The 24,841-nt window shown below is 42.4% G+C and overlaps 1 protein-coding gene across 6 annotated transcripts in view; it reads left to right on the forward strand.

The window, feature by feature from the left end:
- The window catches only part of LOC133580634 (abl interactor 1-like), a 114,106-nt gene that overhangs the window by 66,571 nt on the left and 22,694 nt on the right, over nucleotides 1-24,841 (forward strand). For all 6 annotated transcript variants that reach the window (XR_009812226.1, XR_009812227.1, XR_009812228.1 and 3 more), the window contains 3 exons: nucleotides 2,634-2,774; nucleotides 2,923-3,023; nucleotides 5,814-6,029. Coding sequence is in view for 1 of the 6 variants with exons in the window: in XM_061934874.1 (XP_061790858.1) it covers nucleotides 2,634-2,774; nucleotides 2,923-3,023; nucleotides 5,814-6,029 (458 nt within the window). In the remaining 5 variants the exon portion in view is untranslated. The remainder of the gene's footprint in view (nucleotides 1-2,633; nucleotides 2,775-2,922; nucleotides 3,024-5,813; nucleotides 6,030-24,841) is intronic.

Consider the following 24,841-nt stretch of genomic DNA (forward strand, 5'->3'; position numbering starts at 1 on the left):
TCAAAGTAAAGCCGCTGCTCCTCCACATCGAGAGGAGCCAGATGAGGTGTTTCGGGCATCTGGTCAGGATGCCACCCGAACGCCTCCCTAGGGAGGTGTTTAGGGCACGTCCGACCGGTAGGAGGCCGCGGGGAAGACCCAGGACACGTTGGGAAGACTATGTCTCCCGGCTGGCCTGGGAACGCCTCGGGGTCCCACAGGAAGAGCTGGACGAAGTGGCTGGGGAGAGGGAAGTCTGGGCTTCCCTGCGTAGGCTGCTGCCCCCGCGACCCGACCTCGGATAAGCGGAAGAAGATGGATGGATGGAATATTTATAACTAATGTACTTACAGTTAACAAACTTGTCAAATGATATGAAATCATATGTCAATCACAAAGTTAATTATTTAGTTAACACATGATCCTTAGGCTTGGGTCAGGCTGATTAGAAAAATCAGTACTCAATGCCAATCAATCAATGTTTATTTATACAGCCCTAAATCACAAGTGTCTCAAATATATTCGATAAAAACGGACTTAAGAATAACTAATGAAAAATAAATGTACATACAGGTGTGTAGTGCTAAAATTAACAAAATTATTAAAAAATATGTTCATTTAAAATGTCAACAAAATTAAAGAAAAAATTAAAATTCAGCTTCACTACATGAGTCATCATTTTTGCGCTGAAGAAATCTTTATGACTTTAGCTCCAGACTTTTTATGTTTGTTTAATATTGTCATTACTGCCACAAGTGGTGGAGAAGTGTATTACACCTGAGTATTGCTGCAGGCCATACGGACCACAGTTCAGAAACAGATTTTTTTTTTGCCGCCCTCTACTGGATGTAGACCCAACAATAGTCCTATGGTTAAGAATCATAGAAAACTACTCTACTGACAAAAATTTACAGAAGAAACTAGAGCTCATAAATTATCATGTAGAAAGCTTGAACACGAATGGTGCGCGACTAAACTTGAGGTTTTCCATCAAGCATGGAGTGTTAGTTTAATAACTTATAAACGCACGCTTACCTTAGCTAAAGCTAATTACTACTCAAATCTCATCTGCCTCAACAAAAACGATCCTAAATATGTGTTCAGTACAGTAGCATCGCTAACTCAACAAGGGACTCCTCCCAGTAGCTCCACCCACTCGGCAGATGACTTCATGAATTTATTTAATAAGAAAATTGAACTGCCGACTTTTTTACAGAAAAAATGCCGACTTTTTGGCGGAAAAAATCCAGACTTTTTGACAGAAAAATCCAGACTTTTTGACAGAAAACATCCAGACTTTTTGACAGAAAAAAATCCCGATGTTTTGACAGAAAAATACTGATTTTTTTGACAGAAAAAAATCCCGAAATGTTGACAGAAAAAAATCCCGATTTTTTGACAGAAAACATCCAGACTTTTTGACAGAAAAAAATCCAGACTTTTTGACAGAAGAAAATCCTGACTTCTTAACAGAAAAAAAATCCAGATTTCTTGACAGAAAAAATCCAGACTTATTGACAGAAAAAATCCAGAATTTTTACAATTAAAAATCCCGACTTTTTGACAGAAAAATCCCGACATTTTGACAGAAAAAATCCCGCCTTTTTGACAGAAAAAAATCCCGCCTTTTTGACAGAAAAAAATCCCACCTTTTTGACAAAAAAAATCCAGACTTTTTGACAGAAAAAATCCAGATTTATTGACAGAAAAAATCTCATTAGAAAGCAGATTAAAGACAACGCATCCAAGCTACAACTGGGTTCTATTAACACAGATACGACTGTATATACGACGGATATTGCCCTCCAAAATAGTCTCTCTCTTTTTGATGAAATAACATTAGAGGAACTCCTGCGGCGTGGGATAAAACAAACAACATGTTTACTTGACCCACTTCCTTGGAAACTTATCAAGGAACTATTTGTAATATTAGGTCCATCAGTGCTAAATATTATTAACATATCACTTTCCTCTGGCACTGTTCCCCTAGCATTCAAAAAAGCGGTTATTCATCCTCTGCTCAAAAGACCTAACCTCGATCCTGACCTCATGGTAAACTACCGACTGGTGTCCCACCTTCCCTTTATTTCGAAAATCGGGAAGGATAATCCATTCATACATTTTGTTGCTATCTTAGGTAAAATGCATTTGTTTGAAGAAACATATCTGGTGGCATGATTATTTCTTTCCGAACTAAACAATACATTCTGTTAAGAATGTAGTGAATTTTAATGTCCGAAACCGTTCTAAATAAAGATATTAAAGATTATAGTAGTCTATCATGGACCAATAACCACTTTAATTTATGATGCATTAATTTAGTGCTGGTGTAAAAGTTACCATGAAGTACCAGTCGTACTGCTCTGTTTCGTATGTTTTGTAACTTCTTTATCATTTCTGAGATGGTATTTGACCATACAGTTGGACAGTGGCCAATGTTTGATAACATCAGAGCCTATACAATAACTGCTTGTCAAAAAATATGCATACATATTAAGTTAATCATTGTGATTGTTCTTCCCATTTCTGCGCACACATCCTGGGCATGTTCTGACCTTGATAATTTATGATCTACTCTACTGTTAAGTCCTGCAAGACATCAGTCATATAGTGTAAATCGCCATTATTTGTATGGCGATCTCTATCCTGTACAGGCGCAACACCCCCTACAAGACCCTGGAGCCTGTGAAGCCTCCAGTGGTGCCCAACGACTACATGACCAGCCCGGCCCGGCTGGGCAGCCAGCAGAGCCCTGCACGCACAGCCTCGCTAAATCAGAGGCCCAGGACACACAGGTAGAGTTGACCACATGTTTGTTTGAAAACTGTACAGGATTCATGGATAAAGCACATGTGTTCATATACTGGACAGTGAGATTAAATGCATGTAATGATAAGATGTCTAGAGTATTCATGGAATGGTTTGATTACTTTTTTTTTGCAGCGGCAGCAGTGGTGGAAGTGGCGGCAGGGAAAACAGTGGGAGCAGTGGCGTTGGTGTCCCCTTAGCGGTCCCTACACCGTCCCCTCCCAGTATGGGCCAAGGTGAGTCCCCGCAGCTGTGAGATCTACTTGTTTTGTCTCGGCTGCACTCAACACATTTTTGACAGAAAAAACGGCAACGTTTTGACAGAAAAAATGCTGACTTTTTGACAGAAAAACCCTGACTTTTTAACAGTGAAAAATCCCAAATTTTGAATAGAAAAAATGCCGACATTTTGGCATAAAAAAATGCCGACTTTTTCACATAAAAAATGCCGACTTTTTGACATAAAAATCTCTACTTTTTACAGAAAAAATCCAGACTTTTTGACAGAAAAAAATCCAAACTTTTTGACAGAAAAAAATCCCGATTTTTTTGACGGAAAAAAAATCTCGAACAATGCAGACTTTTTAACAGTGAAAAAAACTGACTTTTTGACAGAAAAAATCCAGACTTTTTAACAGTGAAAAGTCCCGATTTTTTTTGACAGACAAAAATCCCAACTTTTTGACAGGAAAAATCCAGATTTTTTTGACAGAAAAAAACAGACTTTTTGACAGAAAGAAATCCAGACTTTTTGACAGAAAAAATCCAGACTTTTTGACAGAAAAAATCCAGACTTTTTGACAGAAAAAAATCCAGACTTTTTGACAGAAAAAAATCCAGACTTTTTAACAGTTAAAAACCCCAATTTTTTAACAGACAAAATCCGGATTTTTTTTTACAAAAAAAGTCCCGACTTTTTAACAGTGAAAAATCCCGACTTTTTGACAGAACAAATCCTGACTTTTTGACAGGGAATATCCCGATTTTTTGACAGAAAAAATGCAGACTTTTTGACAGAAAAAATCCTGACTTTTTGACAGGAAAAATCCAGATTTTTTGACAGGAAAAATCCAGACTTTTTGATAGAAAAAATCCAGACTTTTGGACAGAAAATCCAGACTTTTTGACGGAAGAAAAATCCAGACTTTTTGACAGAAAAATCCAGATTTTTTGACAGAAAAAAATGCCGACTTTTTGACGGAAAAAATCCAGACTTTTTGACAGAAAAAAATCCTGACTTTTTGACAGGGAATATCCCGATTTTTTGACAGAAAAAATGCAGACTTTTTAACAGTAAAATATCCTGATTTTTGGACAGAAAAAATCCCGACTTTTGACGGAAAAAATTCAGATTTTTTTGACAGAGAAAAAGTCCCGACTTTTTAACAGTGAAAAATCCCGACTTTTAGACAGAAAAAATCCACTTTTTGACAGAAAAAATCCAGACTTTTTGACAAAAAAAAATCCAGATTTTTTGATAGAAAAAAATCCCGATTTTTTAACAGAGAAAAATCCAGACTTTTTGACAGAAAAAAAATCCAGACTTTTTAACAGTTAAAAACCCCAATTTTTTAACAGACAAAATCCCGATTTTTTGACAAAAAAAGTCCTGACTTTTTAACAGTGAAAAATCCCGACTTTTTGACAGAAAAAATCCTGACTTTTTGACAGAGAATATCCCGATTTTTTGACAGAAAAAATCCTGACTTTTTGACAGAAAAAATCCTGACTTTTTGACAGGAAAAATCCTGATTTTTTGACAGGAAAAATCCTGATTTTTTGACAGGAAAAATCCCGATTTTTTGACAGAAAAAAATCCAGACTTTTGGACAGGAAAAATCCTGACTTTTTGACAGGAAAAATCCAGATTTTTTGACAGAAAAAATGCCGACTTTTTGACAGAAAAAATGCCGACTTTTTGACAGGAAAGATCCAGACTTTTTGACAGAAAAAATCCAGACTTATTGACAGAAAAAATCCAGACTTTTTGACAGAAAAAATTCAGACTTTTTGACAGAAAAAATCCAGACTTTTTGACAGAAAAAAATCCATACTTTTTGACAGAAAAATCCCGATTTTTTTGACAGAAAAAATGCAGACTTTTTGACAGAAAAAATGCCGACTTTTTGACGGAAAAAATGCCGACTTTTTGACGGAAAAAATGCCGACTTTTTGACAGAAAAATGCAGACTTTTTGACAGAAACAAATCCAGACTTTTTAACAGTACAATATCCTGACTTTTTGACAGAAAAATCCTGACTTTTTGACGGAAAAAATTCAGATTTTTTTGACAGAGAACATCCCGATTTTTAGACAGAAAAAATCCAGACTTTTTGACAGAAAAAATCCCGACTTTTTGACCAAAGAAATCCCGATTGTTTGATAGAAAAAAAAATCCCGATTTTTTAACAGAGAAAAATCCAGAATTTTTGACAGAAAGAATCTCGCCATTTTGACAGAAAACATCCCGCCTTTTTGACAGAAAAAATCCAGAATTTTTGACAGAAAAAATCCAGACTTTTTGACAGAAAAAAATCCAGACTTTTTGGCAGAAAAAAATCCAGACTTTTTGACAGTGAAAAATCCTGACTTTTTGACAGAACATATCCCGACTTTTTGACAGAAAAATCCCGATTTTTTTGACAGAAAAAATCCCCACTTTTTGACAGAAAATATCCCGATTTTTTTGACAAAAAAAAAAGCCTGACTTTTTGACGGAAAAAATCCCGATTTTTTGACAGAGAAAACTCCCGACTTTTTGACAGAAAAAATCCAGATTTTTTAACAGTGGAAAAATCCTGATTTTTTGACAGAAAAAACCCTAATTTTTTTTAACAGAGAAAAATCCTGACTTTTTGACAGAAAAAAAACCTAGACTTTTTGACAGAAAAAATGCCAACTTTGTGACAGAAAAAATCCCAGACTATTTAAACAGAAAAAAATCCCGACTTTATTTATTTACATCATTTATTATATATTTACTATTTAAAGCAACAGGCTAAAGATGCTCTTCCTACTTCCACAGTGGTGACGTCCTCTGCTTCAGTGCCCCAAGGTCCGGGGCTCGGCCCGATCCCCATGTCCCAGTTTGGCACCATCTCCCGACAGATCTCGCGCCACAACTCCTCCACCACCTCCTCGGCCTCCATGGTGTCGGCCACAGGGACATACCGCCGTGCTCCCTCTCTATCTTCTCAGCAGCCCCAAATCAACGGGGGTCCGGCCTTCCCACAAAACTCAGGTAACTGTATTTTCCATGCATTTATACCTGTTCATATATACAGTCGTGGTCAAAAGTTGACATACACTTGTAAAGAACATAATGCTGTCTTGAGTTTCCAATCATTTCTACAACTCTTATTTTTTTGGTGATAGAGTGATTGGAGCACATACTTGTCGGTCACAAAAAAACATTCATGAAGTTTGGTTCTTTTATGAATTTATTATGGGTCTACTGAAAATGTGAGCAAATGTGCTGGGTCAAAAGTATACATACAGCAATGTTAATATTTGCTTACATGTCCCTTGGCAAGTTTCACTGCAATAAGGCGCTTTTGGTAGCCATCCACAAGCTTCTGCTTGAATTTTTGACCACTCCTCTTGACAAAATTGGTGCAGTTCAGCTAAATTTGTTGGTTTTCTGCCATGGACTTGTTTCTTCAGCATTGTCCACACAGTCAGGACTTTGGGAAGGCCATTCGAAAACCTTAATTCTAGCTAATACTACCACCATCATGCTTGACGGTAGGAGTGGTGTTCCTGGGATTAAAGGCCTCACCTTTTTTCCTCCAAACATATTGCTGGGTATTATGGCCAAACATAAAAATGTTTGTTCCATCTGACATCACATAAGACCTTCTGGAGGAAGGTTCTGTGGTCAGATGACATATATACAGTGCTCAATACCAGGGTAGAGCAGAATATACGTTAGGTCAGGAAAAAACGCAGAGGCTATTTCATCTCTACAAGCCTGTTTCGCCTTTTTCCCTGCCCTTCAGGGGATTTTAAAATGAACATACATGTAGATATATAATACATTAAGCTGAAAAAATATATAAAAATTTTACTTTCAAAACTGGCAGCTCAGTCACCAGAATTTTTTAAGCAGTGTTTTTTTTTTTAAAGCATATAAAAAAATGTAATAAATGAAATGGAGTGGAAAAACAATACCACTGTTTTTAGCTGGCGTGGCAAACTTGTGCATTCTTGGACTGTGCTCACTTCTCGTCGTCGTCGAAAAATATTGGTATCGGGACAACACCAGTACAGTATAATCATGACATGATCAATAATTGTATGAGCGTATGTATTCCTACATTTCAATGCATTGGTCATGTTCATGTCAGTAATATTTCATTACCTTTGTTTCTAACTCTCAATCCCATTCTCCATTATAATCAATACATGTACATTTCATTTATGTTTTTTTTTTTTTTTTTTTTAATGTCCTGTCCAGCTTCTCAGGCAAATCATATAGTTGATGTAGATGCCCATGTCGGCTGTTCAGATTTACTTTACAAAAGAGAAGTGTAGGATACTTCTCTTGTTGCCTTATTTGTATTTGACTTTATTAAATGTATTTATATTATCATTTAGTGCAGCCGGGCCGGAGCAGGAGGGGATAGAAAGAGAAAAAAAAAGAAGACAGAGGGGGAAATTGTGGGGACAAGAGGGGGATTAGACAGAGAGACAAAAACAACAACAGCAAACAACAACAACAACAACAATAGAGCAACATCAGCAAATATGACATGTACAAATATGATGGTAAAAGTAATAGCAAATAAGCAGTTAGCGAAAAATAAAAAATAATACAGAAATGACAATGAGCATTATTACACTACAAATGGATCAATACAAATACCAATAGAAATAGCGCTATTGATAATGAACAATACCAATAATTTACCTTTATTATCAACAATACAGTTGTTTAAATGCAACAATACATATACGTAATGATAACTTGAGATACGAAAGAATGCAGAAAAATGGAGGGGGAGAAAGAGAAGCAACCTACATTAACCTTGTAGATTGTTATAGTCACAATAGGTTAAGCTTTGTCAGTGTGCCATGTGTTACACCCAGTTTACCCTAGGGCAACAACGTTAATATATGTTTGATGAAACGTGATTATGTGCATGAGTGTAAGTATGCATATGTACTTGTATATGTACAGAATGTGTATATGTGTTTGTACAATGAATGTATATGTACAGAATGTGTATATGTGTTTGTACAGTGAATGTATATGTACAGTATGTGTATGTGTATGTTTGTATATTGAATGTGCGTGTGGATGTACGAACATTAGGTAGGTAAATATGTACTGTATTTGTGTATGTATGTGGGAGCGTAGTACCTATGTACGTATGTGAGCATATGAGAATTTGCATGTACAATACATTCGACTCCCAGAGTGCGTGGGAGCCAGAGCACGGCCCCATCACCCCCGAGAGCCCAACCCACAAACAGGAGGCGTGGTGCCCAGGGAACCAGGGACCACCGCCCCCACGCAGCCAAGCGACAGGAACCCCAGAGCCCGACCCACCGTACCGCCCACAAGGGCCAGCAGCAGGCCGCAGACAGACGCACCCGGCAGAGGACAGGGCACGAGAAAAGCAGGGGACAGCCAGACCCCAAGCCAGCGAGAGACCACACCCCACACGGGCAGAAAGGCGAGACGCCCCGCCCGAGGGACCCAGAGACTCCCCGCAACCGGACGGGAAGACCGCCCCCGCCCCACCGGCAACCGGGCCCCCACGAGCCCACCCCCCACCCCCGGAGAGCGCGGCGAGGCCAGCCCCCGGCCACCCCCCGGCCACCCCACCCAAACCGGCCGCCGCAGGACCACCCAGGCACAGGGCCACGGGAACCACCCACCCCACCCGCAGGGACCCCAACGATGGAGATGGAACAACCAGCAACCGCCCCGCCGAGCCCCCCCCCTGAGGGAGGGGAAAATTAAAAAATAATATTAATAAAATATATTAAAAAATAAATAAATAAATTAATTAATTAATTTAAAAAAAAAAGAATTAAAAGAAGATCACAGACATGCTGACAAACAAGGTCACTACCCCAGCAACTGGCCGACTCGCAGCACCTCGGAATACCTTGCAGCACCAAGCTACCACAATAGACGCAGGGACTAGGCCCAACAGGCCCCAACCAAGACGGGCACCCGGAAGGGATGGACAGCGGGACCCAGGAGCTCCAGACACGCAGTTCGGATGCAGTAGCCTGAGGCGTCGACCCCCGTCTGACAGGCAGGCCCAGAGCGTACCCCCAGAAATATACATACATACATACATATATACATACACATACACACATACACGTATACATACCCACACATACACATATATACATATACATACACATATGTACACATACACATATATAAACATACATACATACACACACATATACATACATATACACAGTTCGTCAGCCCCGACAGCCATCACGCGCGCGCGCTGCCACCAGTCACAACATCAGCCACACCCCTGCACCAGACCCAGCAGCCACGGGCGCCCACACCACAAACAAACGGCAGCAGAAACAGCAGCCGCAATAACCCCAGACAGCCAGCACCAGCCAATCAAATCAAAGCGATCAAAAAAAAACTGCGACCAGCAACCACATGCCACCAGGGCCACGGAGACCAGCCGGCGCCAGCCCGCCGGTCAGCCCGAACGCCAACACGCAAACAAGAGACACCAACAACCCCCCCAACCAAAAGGCCCCCCACCCCAACCCAAACCCGCACAAACACACCACCGCACAAACACACCACCGCCCAAACAACCGAGACACAGCATCCAGACCAGACACGGGGGCTGCGCCGCCACCACACCAAGTCACCAACAGAGACCCCACAGCGCAAGGTCGGGCCACACGGGCACGGACCCCATCCAACAGGAAGTGAGACCCGCGCGACGCCACACACAAATAAATAATAAGATTAAAAAAATAAAAAATAAAAAAATAAAATAAAATAAAAAATAAAATTTAAAAAATAAAATAAAATAAAAATAAGTAAATAATAAAAATAAAAATAATAAATACATTAAAAAAATATATATATATATAACAATAATAAATGAATAAAAGCCTGGCAGGCCACCAGACCGCAGTCCCTGCCGGCCGACGAGGCAATGAGGGGTGCGCCGAACCCCAAACCCCCCATGCATGTGTACAAGGCCCCCAGAGTGTCTACTGTGTAGTTAAAATTAGGAGGTCAGCCGTTACAGCCGACCTCCAGTCCCTATTGATGTGTGTACTGTAGCGTGAGTGAGATATGTATGCTTGTGGGAACTAATAATGCGATTAAAATTGGGGGACATCAAGGTCATGGTGGGTCCCAACCAACCAAGCCCCCCAAATCCTAAGTGTCTAATATGCAGCTAAGATTGAGGGATGGACGAGCAGGGGACAAGACAGGAGGACTGGAGCCCCATTGGAGGCATCCTCAACCCCCCGCCATGCCTCCCCGCAGGACAATCCCCAAAGTCCTATATATGTGTGACTGTGTGCGCTATAAGTAGGAGGAGTAGAGGGCCCGGACATCCCCCCAGTCCACGCGGCAGACAACCAGGAACTACGGCCAGGAGGCCGCCACCCCCCGCCACAGCCCGTGACCCACACCAGACCACTTTAACGTGACGCCACGCGAGCCCCTCCCCCCGCCAAACAAAGCCAGCCCCCGCCCGCCCCAACCCAACCCTGCAGAGCCCATACCGGCAACCAAACGCAGAGAAACCGCACAGCCCCCACGCCCAATGCAAACACCGCATCCCGGCCATCCACACAGCAACGTGCCCATACGAGTCCCGGTCAGGGGAAGGAGCCCCCCAACCGGGGAAGAAGCCAATGCATCCCGTCCGCCCGCCAGCCCCCAAACCAGCCGGCAAGCCAACGCCAGCCAGCCCCACAACCCCACAAGCGCACAGACACCAGCCACAGTCCCCCAACCACTCCAACCCAACACAGCGATGCCAACCGCTGGTATCACCGCAGCAACCATCACCACCACCGCCCGTCCGCAGCGTAAACACCCGCGGCCGCCGAAACCAAAACAAAAAAGCGACCGACCCCGTAAACCACAACAACGCACACCCCCGGCTACCACCGAGGCCACCAACCCACCTACCCCAACTCATCCACAGCCAGGCCAATTGAGCCACCGGACATCCACACCCATGCACACACCTACACATTCATATACACATACATACACACATACATATATGCATATACATATACATACACATACACACATATACACACGCATGCATATACATATAAACATACACATCCACACATATATACACATTAATACACCCACACACATATACATAAGCCCACATATACACAAACACATACATACACAACACACACACACAAAAAAATAAATAAATAAATAAATAAATACAAAATTTAAAAATTTTCATTTATGTTTGACCAATGAAACACAATACTAGATTCTTAAAATGGATTCTAATGAAGATTGAATGTTTTGTGTTGTAGTGATAGTCTTTCTAATCGAGGCATCTGTTGCAATGGTTTATTGCATAATGCACCAAAATATAACATTATTATTCAAAACAACATTTTGCAATAATTATTACACAATGCATCAATATTTATTCATAAATACATTCAAGAATTTAAATGCAAAATGTGGCGTTTATACATAATGAGGTGGAAAATGTATGACATTATTACATGATGCACCATTATTACTGTATTTTCCGGACTATAAGGCGCACTTAAAATCCGTTTTTTTCCTCAAAACTCGACAGTGCGCCTTATATCCATAATGTACGGGATAATTCTGGTTGTGCTTACCGACCTCGAAGCAATTTTTTGGTACATGGGGTAATGAGAAGTGTGACCAGTAGATGGCAGTCAAACATAAGAGATATGTGTAGACTGCACTATCATAGCAGTCACAACCGTGACCCCCGAAAAGGGACAAGCGGTAGAAAATGGATGGGTGGATGTTGAAGCACAGTACAATTCATCAAGCTTCATAGCTTACCAGAGTCATACTAAAACATTTTGATGGATTTTTTTAACGCCGTGCGTAATGTTCTATATTTTCAATGGAACATTTTGGTGTTGTTTACTTGAGTCATATTGCAGTCTACACCTATCTCTTATGTGTGACTGCCATCTACTGGTCACACTTATCATTACACAATGTACCAAATAAAATTATATTGCAGTCTACACCTATCTCTTATGTGTGACTGCCGTCTACTGGTCACACCTATCATTACACCGTGTACCAAATACAATTATATTGCAGTCTACACATATCTCTTATGTGTGACTTCCATCTACTGGTCACACCTATCATTACACCGTGTACCAAATAAGATTATATTGCAGTCTACACGTATCTCTTATGTGTGACTGCCATCTACTGGTCACACTTATCATTACACCGTGTACCAAGTAAAATTATATTGCAGTTTACACCTATCTCTTATGTGTGACTGCCATCTACTGGTCACACTTATCATTACACAGTGTACCAAATACGGTTATTTTGCAGTCTACACGTATCTCTTATGTGTGACTGCCATCTACTGGTCACACTTATCATTACACCGTGTACCAAATAAAATTATATTGCAGTTTACACCTATCTCTTATGTGTGACTGCCATCTACTGGTCACACTTATCATTACACAGTGTACCAAATACGGTTATTTTGCAGTCTACACCTATCTCTTATGTGCGACTGCCATCTACTGGTCATCCTTATCATTACACAGTGTACCAAATACGGTTATATTGCAGTCTACACCTATCTCTTATGTGTGACTGCCATCTACTGGTCATCCTTATCATTACACAGTGTACCAAATACGGTTATATTGCAGTCTACACGTATCTCTTATGTGTGACTGCCATCTACTGGTCACACTTATCATTACACCGTGTACCAAATAAAATTATATTGCAGTTTACACCTATCTCTTATGTGTGACTGCCATCTACTGGTCACACTTATCATTACACAGTGTACCAAATACGGTTATTTTGCAGTGTACACCTATCTCTTATGTGTGACTGCCATCTACTGGTCACACTTATCATTACACCGTCTACCAAATAAGATTATATTGCAGTCTACACCTATCTCTTATGTGTGACTGCCATCTACTGGTCACACTTATCATTACACCCTGTACCAAATACCATTATATTGCAGTCTACACCTATCTCTTATGTGTGACTGCCATCTACTGGTCACACTTATCATTACACCGTGTACCAAATACGATTTATTTGCAGTCTACACGTATCTCTAATGTGTGACTGCCATCTACTGGTCACACTTATCATTACACTGTGTACCAAATAAAATTATATTGCAGTCTACACCTATCTCTTATGTGTGACTGCCATCTACTGGTCATCCTTATCATTACACAGTGTACCAAATACGGTTATATTGCAGTCTACACCTATCTCTTATGTGTGACTGCCATCTACTGGTCACACTTATCATTACACAGTGTACCAAATACGGTTATATTGCAGTCTACACCTATCTTTTATTTATGTGTGACTGCCATCTACTGGCCACACCTATCATTACACCGTGTACCAAATACGATTATATTGTAGTCTACACGTATCTCTTATGTGTGACTGCCATCTACTGGTCACACTTATCATTACACCGTGTACCAAATAAAATTATATTGTAGTCTACACCTATCTCTTATGTGTGACTGCCATCTACTGGTCAAACTTATCATTACACCGTGTACCAAATAAAATTATATTGCGGTCTACACCTATCTCTTATGTGTGACTGCCATCTACTGGTCACACTTATCATTACACCGTGTACCAAATAAAATTATATTGCAGTCCACACCTATCTCTTATGTGTGACTGCCATCTACTGGTCACACTTATCATTACACCGTGTACCAAATAAAATTATATTGCAGTTTACACCTATCTCTTATGTGTGACTGCCATCTACTGGTCACACTTATCATTACACAGTGTACCAAATACGGTTATTTTGCAGTGTACACCTATCTCTTAGTGTGACTGCCATCTACTGGTCACATTTATCATTACACCGTCTACCAAATAAGATTATATTGCAGTCTACACCTATCTCTTATGTGTGACTGCCATCTACTGGTCACACTTATCATAATACCGTGTACCAAATAAAATTATATTGCAGTTTACACCTATCTCTTATGTGTGACTGCCATCTACTGGTCACACTTGTCATTACACCATGTACCAAATAAAATTATATTGCAGTCTACACCTATCTCTTATGTGTGACTGCCATCTACTTGTCACTCTTATCATTACACCGTGTCCATCCATCCATCCATCTTCTTCCGCTTATCCGAGGTCGGGTCGCGGGGGCAGCAGCCTAAGCAGGGAAGCCCAGACTTCCCTCTCCCCAGCCACTTCGTCCAGCTCCTCCCGGTGGATCCCGAGGCGTTCCCAGGCCAGCCGGGAGACATAGTCTTCCCAACGTGTCCTGGGTCTTCCCCGTGGCCTCCTACCGGTCGGACGTGCCCGAAACACCTCCCGAGGGAGGCGTTCGGGTGGCATCCTGACCAGATGCCCGAACCACCTCATCTGGCTCCTCTCGATATGGAGGAGCAGCGGCTTTACTTTGAGCTCCCCCCGGATGGCAGAGCTTCTCACCCTATCTCTAAGGGAGAGCCCCGCCACCCGGCGGAGGAAACTCATTTCGGCCGCTTGTACCCGTGATCTTGTCCTTTCGGTCATGACCCAAAGCTCATGACCATAGGTGAGGATGGGAACGTAGATCGACCGGTAAATCGAGAGCTTTGCCTTCTGGCTCAGCTCCTTCTTCACCACAACGGATCGATACAGCGTCCGCATTACTGAAAATGCCGCACCGATCCGCCTGTCGATCTCACGATCCACTCTTCCCTCACTCGTGAACAAGACTCCGAGGTACTTGAACTCCTCCACTTGGGGCAAGATCTCCTCCCCAACCCGGAGATGGCACTCCACCCTTTTCCGGGCGAGAACCATGGACTCGGATTTGGAGGTGCTGATTCTCATCCCAGTCGCTTCACACTCGGCTGCGAACCGATCCAGTGAGAGCTGAAGATCTTGGCCAGATGAAGCCATCAGGACCACATCATCTGCAAAAAGCAGAGACCTAATCCTGCAGCCACCAAACCAGATACCCTCAACGCCTTGACTGCGCCTAGAAATTCTGTCCATAAAGGTTATGAACAGAATCGGTGACAAAGGGCAGCCCTGGCGGAGTCCAACCCTCACTGGAAACGTGTCCGACTTACTGCCGGCAATGCGGACCAAGCTCTGACACCGATTATACAGGGAGCGAACCGCCACAATAAGACAGTCCGTTACCCCATACTCTCTGAGCACTCCCCACAGGACTTCCCGGGGTACACGGTCGAATGCCTTCTCCAAGTCCACAAAGCACATGTAGACTGGTTGGGCAAACTCCCATGCACCCTCAAGGACCCTGCCGAGAGTATAGAGCTGGTCCACAGTTCCACGACCAGGACGAAAACCACACTGTTCCTCCTGAATCCGAGGTTCGACTATCCGGCGTAGCCTCCTCTCCAGTACACCTGAATAGACCTTACCGGGAAGGCTGAGGAGTGTGATCCCACGATAGTTGGAACACACCCTCCGGTTCCCCTTCTTAAAGAGAGGAACCACCACCCCGGTCTGCCAATCCAGAGGTACCGCCCCCGATGTCCACGCGATGTTGCAGAGTCTTGTCAACCAAGACAGCCCCACAACATCCAGAGCTTTAAGGAACTCCGGGCGGATCTCATCCACCCCCGGGGCCTTGCCACCGAGGAGCTTTTTAACTACCTCGGCAACCTCAGCCCCAGAAATAGGAGAGCCCACCACAGATTCCCCAGGCCCTGCTTCCTCATAGGAAGACGTGCTGGTAGGATTGAGGAGGTCTTCGAAGTATTCTCTCCACCGATCCACAACATCCGCAGTCGAGGTCAACAGAACACCATCCTCACCATACACGGTGTTGGTAGTGCACTGCTTCCCCTTCCTGAGGCGGCGGATGGTGGTCCAGAATTGCTTCGAAGCCGTCCGGAAGTCTTTTTCCATGGCCTCACCGAACTCCTCCCATGTCCGAGTTTTTGCCTCCGCGACCGCTGAAGCCGCACACCGCTTGGCCTGTCGGTACCTGTCTGCTGCGTCAGGAGTCCCATGAGCCAAAAGAACCCGATAGGACTCCTTCTTCAGCTTGACGGCATCCCTCACCGCCGGTGTCCACCAACGGGTTCTAGGATTACCGCCACGACAGGCACCAACTACCCTGCGGCCACAGCTCCAATCGGCCGCCCCGACAACAGAGGTACGGAACATCGTCCACTCGGACTCAATGTCCAGCGCCTCCCTCGTGACATGTTCAAAGTTCTTCCGGAGGTGGGAATTGAAACGCTCTCTGACAGGAGACTCTGCTAGACGTTCCCAGCAAACCCTCACAATGCGTTTGGGCCTGCCAGGTCTGTCCGGCATCCTCCCCCACCATCGCAGCCAACTCACCACCAGGTGGTGATCGGTAGAAAGCTCCGCCCCTCTCTTCACCCGAGTGTCCAAAACATGAGGCCGCAAATCCGATGACACAACTACAAAGTCGATCATGGAACTGCGGCCTAGGGTGTCCTGGTGCCAAGTGCACATATGGACACCCTTATGTTTGAACATGGTGTTTGTTATTGACAATCCGTGACGAGCACAAAAGTCCAATAACAAAACACCACTCGGGTTCAGATCCGGGCGGCCATTCTTCCCAATCACGCCTCTCCAGGTTTCACTGTCGTTGCCAACATGAGCGTTGAAGTCCCCCAGTAGAACGAGGGAATCACCCGGGGGAGCACTCTCCAGTACTCCCTCGAGTGAATCCAAAAAGGGTGGGTAATCTGAACTGCCGTTGGGCGCGTAAGCGCAAACAACAGTCAGGACCCGTCCCCCCACCCGAAGGCGGAGGGAGGCTACCCTCTCGTCCACCGGGTTGAACTCCAACGTGCAGGCTTTGAGCCGAGGGGAAACAAGAATTGCCACCCCAGCCCGTCGCCTCTCATTGCTGGCAACGCCAGAGTGGAAGAGAGTCCAGCCCCTGTCAAGAGAACTGGTTCCAGAGCCCTTGCTGTGCGTCGAAGTGAGTCCGACTATATCTAGCCGGAACTTCTCCACCTCACGCACTAGCTCAGGCTCCTTCCCCCCCAGCGAGGTGACGTTCCACGTCCCAAGAGCTAGCTTCTGTAGCCGAGGATCGGACCGCCAAGTGCCCTGCCTTCGGCTTCCGCCCAGCTCACATCGCACCCGACCTCTATGACCCCTGCTATGGGTGGTGAGCCCATTGGAGGATTACACCGTGTACCAAATAAAATTATATTGCAGTCTACACCTATATCTTATGTGTGACTGCCATCTACTGGTCACACTTATCATTACACAGTGTACCAAATACGGTTATTTTGCAGTGTACACCTATCTCTTATGTGTGACTGCCATCTACTGGTCACACTTATCATTACACCGTGTACCAAATAAAATTATATTGCAGTTTACACCTATCTCTTATGTGTGACTGCCATCTACTGGTCACACTTATCATTACACCGTCTACCAAATAAGATTATATTGCAGTCTACACCTATCTCTTATGTGTGACTGCCATCTACTGGTCACACTTATCATTACACCGTGTACCAAATACAATTATATTGCCGTCTACACCTATCTCTTATGTGTGACTGCCATCTACTGGTCACACTTATCATTACACCGTGTACCAAATAAAATTATATTGCAGTCTACACCTATCTCTTATGTGTGACTGCCATCTACTGGTCACACTTATCATTACACCGTGTACCAAATAAATTTATATTGCAGTCTACACCTATATCTTATGTGTGACTGCCATCTACTGGTCACACTTATCATTACACCGTGTACCAAATAAAATTATATTGCAGTCCACACCTATCTTTTATGTGTGACTGCCATCTACTGGTCACAGTTATCATTACACCGTGTACCAAATACGATTATATTGCAGTTTACACCTATTTCTTATGTGTGACTGCCATCTACTTGTCACTCTTATCATTACACCGTGTACCAAATAAAATTATATTGCAGTCTACACCTATATCTTATGTGTGACTGCCATCTACTGGTCACACTTATCATTACACAGTGTACCAAATACGGTTATTTTGCAGTGTACACCTATCTCTTAGTGTGACTGCCATCTACTGGTCACATTTATCATTACACCGTCTACCAAAAAGATTATATTGCAGTCTACACCTATCTCTTATGTGTGACTGCCATCTACTGGTCACACTTATCATAATACCGTGTACCAAATAAAATTATATTGCAGTCTACACCTATCTCTTATGTGTGACTGCCATCTACTGGTCACACTTGTCATTACACCATGTACCAAATAAAATTATATTGCAGTCTACACCTATCTCTTATGTGTGACTGCCATCTACTTGTCACTCTTATCATTACACCGTGTACCAAATAAAATTATATTGCAGTCTACACCTATATCTTATGTGTGACTGCCATCTACTGGTCACACTTATCATTACACAGTGTACCAAATACGGTTATTTTGCAGTGTACACCTATCTCTTATGTGTGACTGCCATCTACTGGTCACACTTATCATTACACCGTGTACCAAATAAAATTATATTGCAGTTTACACCTATCTCTTATGTGTGACTGCCATCTACTGGTCACACTTATCATTACACCGTCTACCAAATAAGATTATATTGCAGTCTACACCTATTTCTTATGTGTGACTGCCATCTACTGGTCACACTTATCATTACACCGTGTACCAAATACAATTATATTGCCGTCTACACCTATCTCTTATGTGTGACTGCCATCTACTGGTCACACTTATCATTACACCGTGTACCAAATAAAATTATATTGCAGTCTACACCTATCTCTTATGTGTGACTGCCATCTACTGGTCACACTTATCATTACACCGTGTACCAAATAAATTTATATTGCAGTCTACACCTATATCTTATGTGTGACTGCCATCTACTGGTCACACTTATCATTACACCGTGTACCAAATAAAATTATATTGCAGTCCACACCTATCTTTTATGTGTGTCTGCCATCTACCGGTCACAGTTATCATTACACCGTGTACCAAATACGATTATATTGCAGTTTACACCTATTTCTTATGTGTGACTGCCATCTACAGGTCACACTTATCATTACAACGTGTACCAAATAAAATTATATTGCAGTTTACACCTATATCTAATGTGTGACTGCCATCTACTGGTCACACTTATCATTACACCGTGTACCAAATAAAATTATATTGAAGTCTACACCTATTTATCATGTGTGATTGCCATCTACTGGTCACACTTATCATTACACCGCGTACCAAATACGATTATATTGCAGTCTACACATATCTCTTATGTGTGACTGCCATCTACTGGTCACACTTATCATTACACAGTGTACCAAATACGGTTATATTGCAGTCTACACCTATCTCTTATGTATGGGTTGGAGTAAATAAGTTTGACTTCTAGTATTTGTTTCTATTTCTGTACTTTACTGAAATGTTATTAGGATGATTTCCTTTTTATAATTACTTATTTTGCTTAGTTTGTACCATGTCCGACATAAACTACTAGGTTAACCTAAATGGAATTTCCTTGGCTGACAGATTTGAAATGAAAGCAGAATAAACGTGGAAAGAAAACAGCTTTGAGGTCGGTAAGCACAACCAGAATTATTTGTACATTAGGCACACCGGGTTATAAGGCGCACTGTCGAGTTTTGAGAAAATGAAAGGATTTTAAATGCGCCTTATAGTCCAAAAAATAGGGTGCTCTTGAATTGAACCCAGTTCGACTCTTCAGATTGCCTCCGATCCGTACAGGCTTCGTCCGTCCATGCTCCCAAATTCCGATCGGACAGCTCAAGGAGGCACCTGTGCCGTTGACGCAACTGACCGGAATGCTAACAAGGGTGATTGCCCCCCTAACGACCGTTGTTGCGCGACCAGAGGTCGCTCGTCTCCGTATCCTAACAGCTGTTGCTTTGCCACAATAGACTGAAAGCATTCCTGTCGAGGCACGTCCACCCTTTTACAGGCAAAACGTCCGATCAATCCAATTCCTCCCGAGCATACCGTGACGATATTCACAGGCATTATTCCCGATTGCCTTCTTATCGGCTGGGGGAAAAAAACGGACAGTTCCAGGCTCATAAAACCCAGAGGAGTACAGTTTTTATCTTGCCATTTTCCACTAGTTGCTTCCCTCTCACACAGGACAATATAAATCAGGCACAAAGGTGGTTTTGTGTCTCATACGGGAGTCGGGAATGACCCATCGGTCAGCTACTACAACGAGGACATTGTCTTCGAAATGGTAGTAATTTACAGTAGGCAGCACATGTTTAGCGGTCACACACCTGTCATTACAGGGGTTGATTACAGGGTACATGTGAGGGAACATGCAGTGATGTCCGGGAGATGCAGAACAATTTATTAGTCTGATATACCAAGCATGTGTAGGATATATTGTGTTTTTGCATAACGTTTCTTTCCATGTTTATTCTGCTTTTATTTCAAATCTGTCAGCCAAGGAAATTCCATTTAGTCTAATATAGTAGTTTATTTCGGACATGGTAAAAACTAAGCAAAATAAATAATTATCACAAGGAAATCATCCTAATAACATTTCAGTAAAGTACAGAAATAAAAAGAAATACTAGAAGTCCAACTTATTTACTCCAACTAATTTGTTTTTAAATAAATAAATAACTAACTTTCTTATCATCATTATTATTAAGTACAAAAAACAACACCAGTGAAGTCGGCACATCATGTAATTTGTAAATAAAAACAGAATACAATGATTTGCTAATCCTTTTCAACCTATATTCAATTGAATAGACTGCAAAGACAAGATATTTAACGTTCAAACTGAGAAACTTCATTTTTTTTGTGTGCAAATAATCATTAACTTAGAATTTAATGTAACACTTTTCCACTTTGCATCAGTCCATCTTAGATGGGCTCGGGCGTTTCTGGGTGTTGTTGATAAATGGCTGTGGCTTTGCGTAGTAGAGTTTAAACTTGCATTTACAGATGTAGCGAGCAACTGTAGTTACTGACAGTGGTTTTCTGAAGCGTTCCTGAGCCCATGTGGTGATATCCTTTACACACTGATGTCGCTTTTTCATGCAGTACCGCCTGATGGATCGAATATCTGTAGTATAATCGCTTACGTGCAGTGATTTCTCCAGATTCTCTGAACCTTTTGATGATATTACGGACCGTAGATGGTGAAATCCCTAAATTCCTTGCAATAGCTGGTGGACAAATATTGTTCTTAAACAATTTGCTTAGTCATTTGGTCACAAAGTGGTGACCCTCGCCCCGTCTTTGTTTGTGAATGATTGAGCATTTCATGAAAGCTGCTTTTATACCCAATCATGGCACCCACCTGTTCCCAATTAGCCTGTTCACCTGTGGGATGTTCCAAATAAGTGTCTAAAGAGCATTCCTCAACTTTCTCAGTCTTTTTTGAAACATGTTGCAGGCATCAAATTCCAAATGAGCTAATTTTTGCATAAAAATAACAAAGTTTTCCAGTTTGAACGTTAAATATCTTGTCTTTGCAGTCTATTCAATTGAGTATAAGTTGAAAAGGATTTGCAAATCATTGTATTTAGTTTTTATTTACCATTTACACATGCCAACTTCACTGGTTTTGGTGTTTGTACAATGATGCTGGTCTACAATATACATATTAGAGATGCGCAGATAGGCAATTATTTCATCCGCAACCGCATCAGAAAGTCGTCAACCATCCGCAATCCACCCGATCTAACATTTGATCAGAACCGCACCCGCCCGTTGTTATATATCTAATATAGACGATGCAAGGCATTAGTGAAGTTATAAAGCTTTTGCCTGTTAAAGAAAGGAGACTGATCCAATGCAGCACAGACATTCGCGTGCCACGCTGTCACGACCCAGACGCACACCAGTGCGCAATCATATGGGAGCCGCGCTGAGCGCACCTCCAAGCGCGTCTCGCTGCCGGCGACGGCCGGGTATATGGGCCCAACGCTCCAGCGCCATCCATTTTCAGGGCTAGTTGATTCGGCAGGTGGGTTGTTACACACTCCTTAGCGGGTTCCAACTTCCATGGCCACCGTCCTAGCTGCTGTCTATATCAACCAGGGTGAGCCCCACCCCTTTCGTGAGCGCACTGCGCGCGGAGTGACCCCTGTTACGCGCCCCCGGCAACAGGGGTGGCGGGCAGGTAAGCTGCTTACCTGCTGCGCGTGACGCCGGCCGCGGCGAAGGCGGACGAGGCGGGGTGTCGGTGCGGTGGGCGCGGTGGTGACCCTGGACGTGCGTCGGGCCCTTCTCGCGGATCACCTCAGCTACGGCTCCCGGTGGGGCCCTCTCGGGGGAAGGGGCCTCGGTCCCGGACCCCGGCGAGGCGTCCCTTCTCCGCTACGTAAAAGTGTCCATCTCTTTTTTTTTTTTCTTCTGTTGTGGCATATGCTGCAGGTGCCTGCTCGTTTTTCGTATGTGGGTAACAACATTTAACTATGTATATATATTTCCGAATTGGTTTAACTGCCACCCGCCTGAATCTATTTAAAATCTAATTTTTTTCTATTTCAACCACCCGACCCGACCCGACCCGCGGATAAAATCTAATTTTTTTTAATTTCATCCGCCCGATCCGCGGATAATCCGCGGACTCCGCGGTTGTGCCCGCAAACCGCGCATCTCTAATACATATATAGGCACATACTGTACATAGACAAGTACTAAGTGATGCTAGCGCCAACCAATAACTAGTACCAGTAAATAACTACCCAAATAAGTATAAGAGTAATAGCAATACTAATGTAAATGCTGTGTGATTGTTAGAAACCTTCATTCTTGCATATATCGAAGATCACGCCAAACTAAGGCTGGACATTCTTTTAAGGCCACATTCAAACTGTTCCATAGTTTAACCCCCACACACTTTTTTGTGTTGTGCGTACAACCCTTTGAATTATAACCCCCTTCTATTTCAGCGATACACTTTTGAACATTCCCAGGTCTAACATTTAGGTGAGAATCCTAGTAACGACATTGCCCTCGGGACCCGAACCTGGGTCTACGAGCATACTGGGTACTGAGCTATCATCCCAGGGTTCGACACTAGCTCTTAAGGTTGTCGGGGAGAGACACAACAGTCTAAATCAATGTGTTTTTCTTTAAAATAAACATAATTACCTGATTGTAAGGCATATGTGTTTGCAAAAAAACTTACTTTTAGGTAAAAAACGAAAAGAATGATAGTTCTAATAGTGACATGCCAAGGCTAAATACTAGAGATGTCCGATAATGGCTTTTTTGGAAATTTTACGATATTGTCCAACTCTTAATTACCGATTCCGATATCGACCGATATCGATATATACAGTCGTGGAATTAACACATTATTATGCCTAATTTTGTTTTGATGCCCCGCTGGATGCATTAAACCAGTGGTTCTCAAATGGGGGTACGCGTACCCCTGGGGGTACTTGAAAGTATGCCAAGGGGTATGTGAGATTTTTTTTAAATATTCTAAAAATAGCAACAATTCAAAAATCCTTTATAAATATATTTATTGAATAATACTTCAACAAAATATGAATGTACATTCATAAACTGAACATCAAATCAAGTAGGCTATTCCATTTATTACAATGCAACAATGCAACATTCAGTGTTGACAGCTAGATTTTTTGTGGACATGTTCCATAAATATTGATGTTAAAGATTTCTTTTTTTGTGAAGAAATGTTTAGAATTAAGTTAAGCAATCCAGATGGATCTCTATTACAATCCCCAAAGAGGGCACTTTAAGTTGATGATTACTTCTATGTGTAGAAATCTTTATTTATAATTGAATCACTTGTTTATTTTTCAACAAGTTTTTAGTTATATTTATATCTTTTTTTCCAAATAGTTCAAGAAAGACCACTACAAATGAGCAATATTTTGCACTGTTATACAATTTAATAAATCAGAAACCGATGACTGAGTGCTGTATTTTACTTTTGTATCTCTTTTTTTCAAACAAAAATGCTTTGCTCTGATTAGGGGGTACTTGAATTAAAAAAAATTTCACAGGGGGTACATCACTGAAAAAAGGTTGAGAACCACTGCATTAAACAATGTAACAAGGTTTTCCAAAATAAATCAACTCAAGTTATGGGCGAGGTTGAGAGGGGGAGTTGTATATTGTAGCGTCCCGGAAGAGTTAATGCTGCAAGGGATTCTGGGTATTTGTCCTGTTGTGTTTATGTCGTGTTACGGTGCGGGTGTTCTCCTGAAAATGTGTTTGTCATTCTTGTTTGGTGTGGGTTCACAGTGTGGCGCATATTTGTAACAGTCTTAAAGTTGTTTATACGGCCACCCCCAGTGTGACCTGTATGGCTGTTGCGTGTGTGAAAAGGCATAGATATTATGTGATTGGGCCGGCACGCAAAGGCAGTGCCTTTAAGGTTTATCGGCGCTCTGTACTTCTCCCTACGTCCGTGTACACAGCGGTGTTTTAAAAAGTCATAAATTGTACTTTCTGAAACCGATACCGATAATTTCCGATAATATAGTGACATGCCAAGGCTAAATACCAATGCTCTATTGACAAGCCACTGAACAGAGGATGTCTGTACTGGATAAAATACCTTTTTAATGTGGAGACCGCCTGGAAAACAAAGACGTGCCATGTCTTTCTTATCACAATTGCATTTTCACCTTGCTCTTATAGTCGTGTAGTGCTTTATTGCTGCTATCATTGACCTTGCTGTACTAAAGCCAGTGGTTCTTAACCTTGTTGGAGGTACCGAACCCCACCAGTTTCACATGCGCATTCACCGAACCCGAACCGGAATCATAAAATGATGTTATTATATTAAAGA

This window comes from Nerophis lumbriciformis, linkage group LG03 (assembly GCF_033978685.3).
Source record: "Nerophis lumbriciformis linkage group LG03, RoL_Nlum_v2.1, whole genome shotgun sequence".
Classification (NCBI taxonomy): domain Eukaryota; kingdom Metazoa; phylum Chordata; class Actinopteri; order Syngnathiformes; family Syngnathidae; genus Nerophis; species Nerophis lumbriciformis.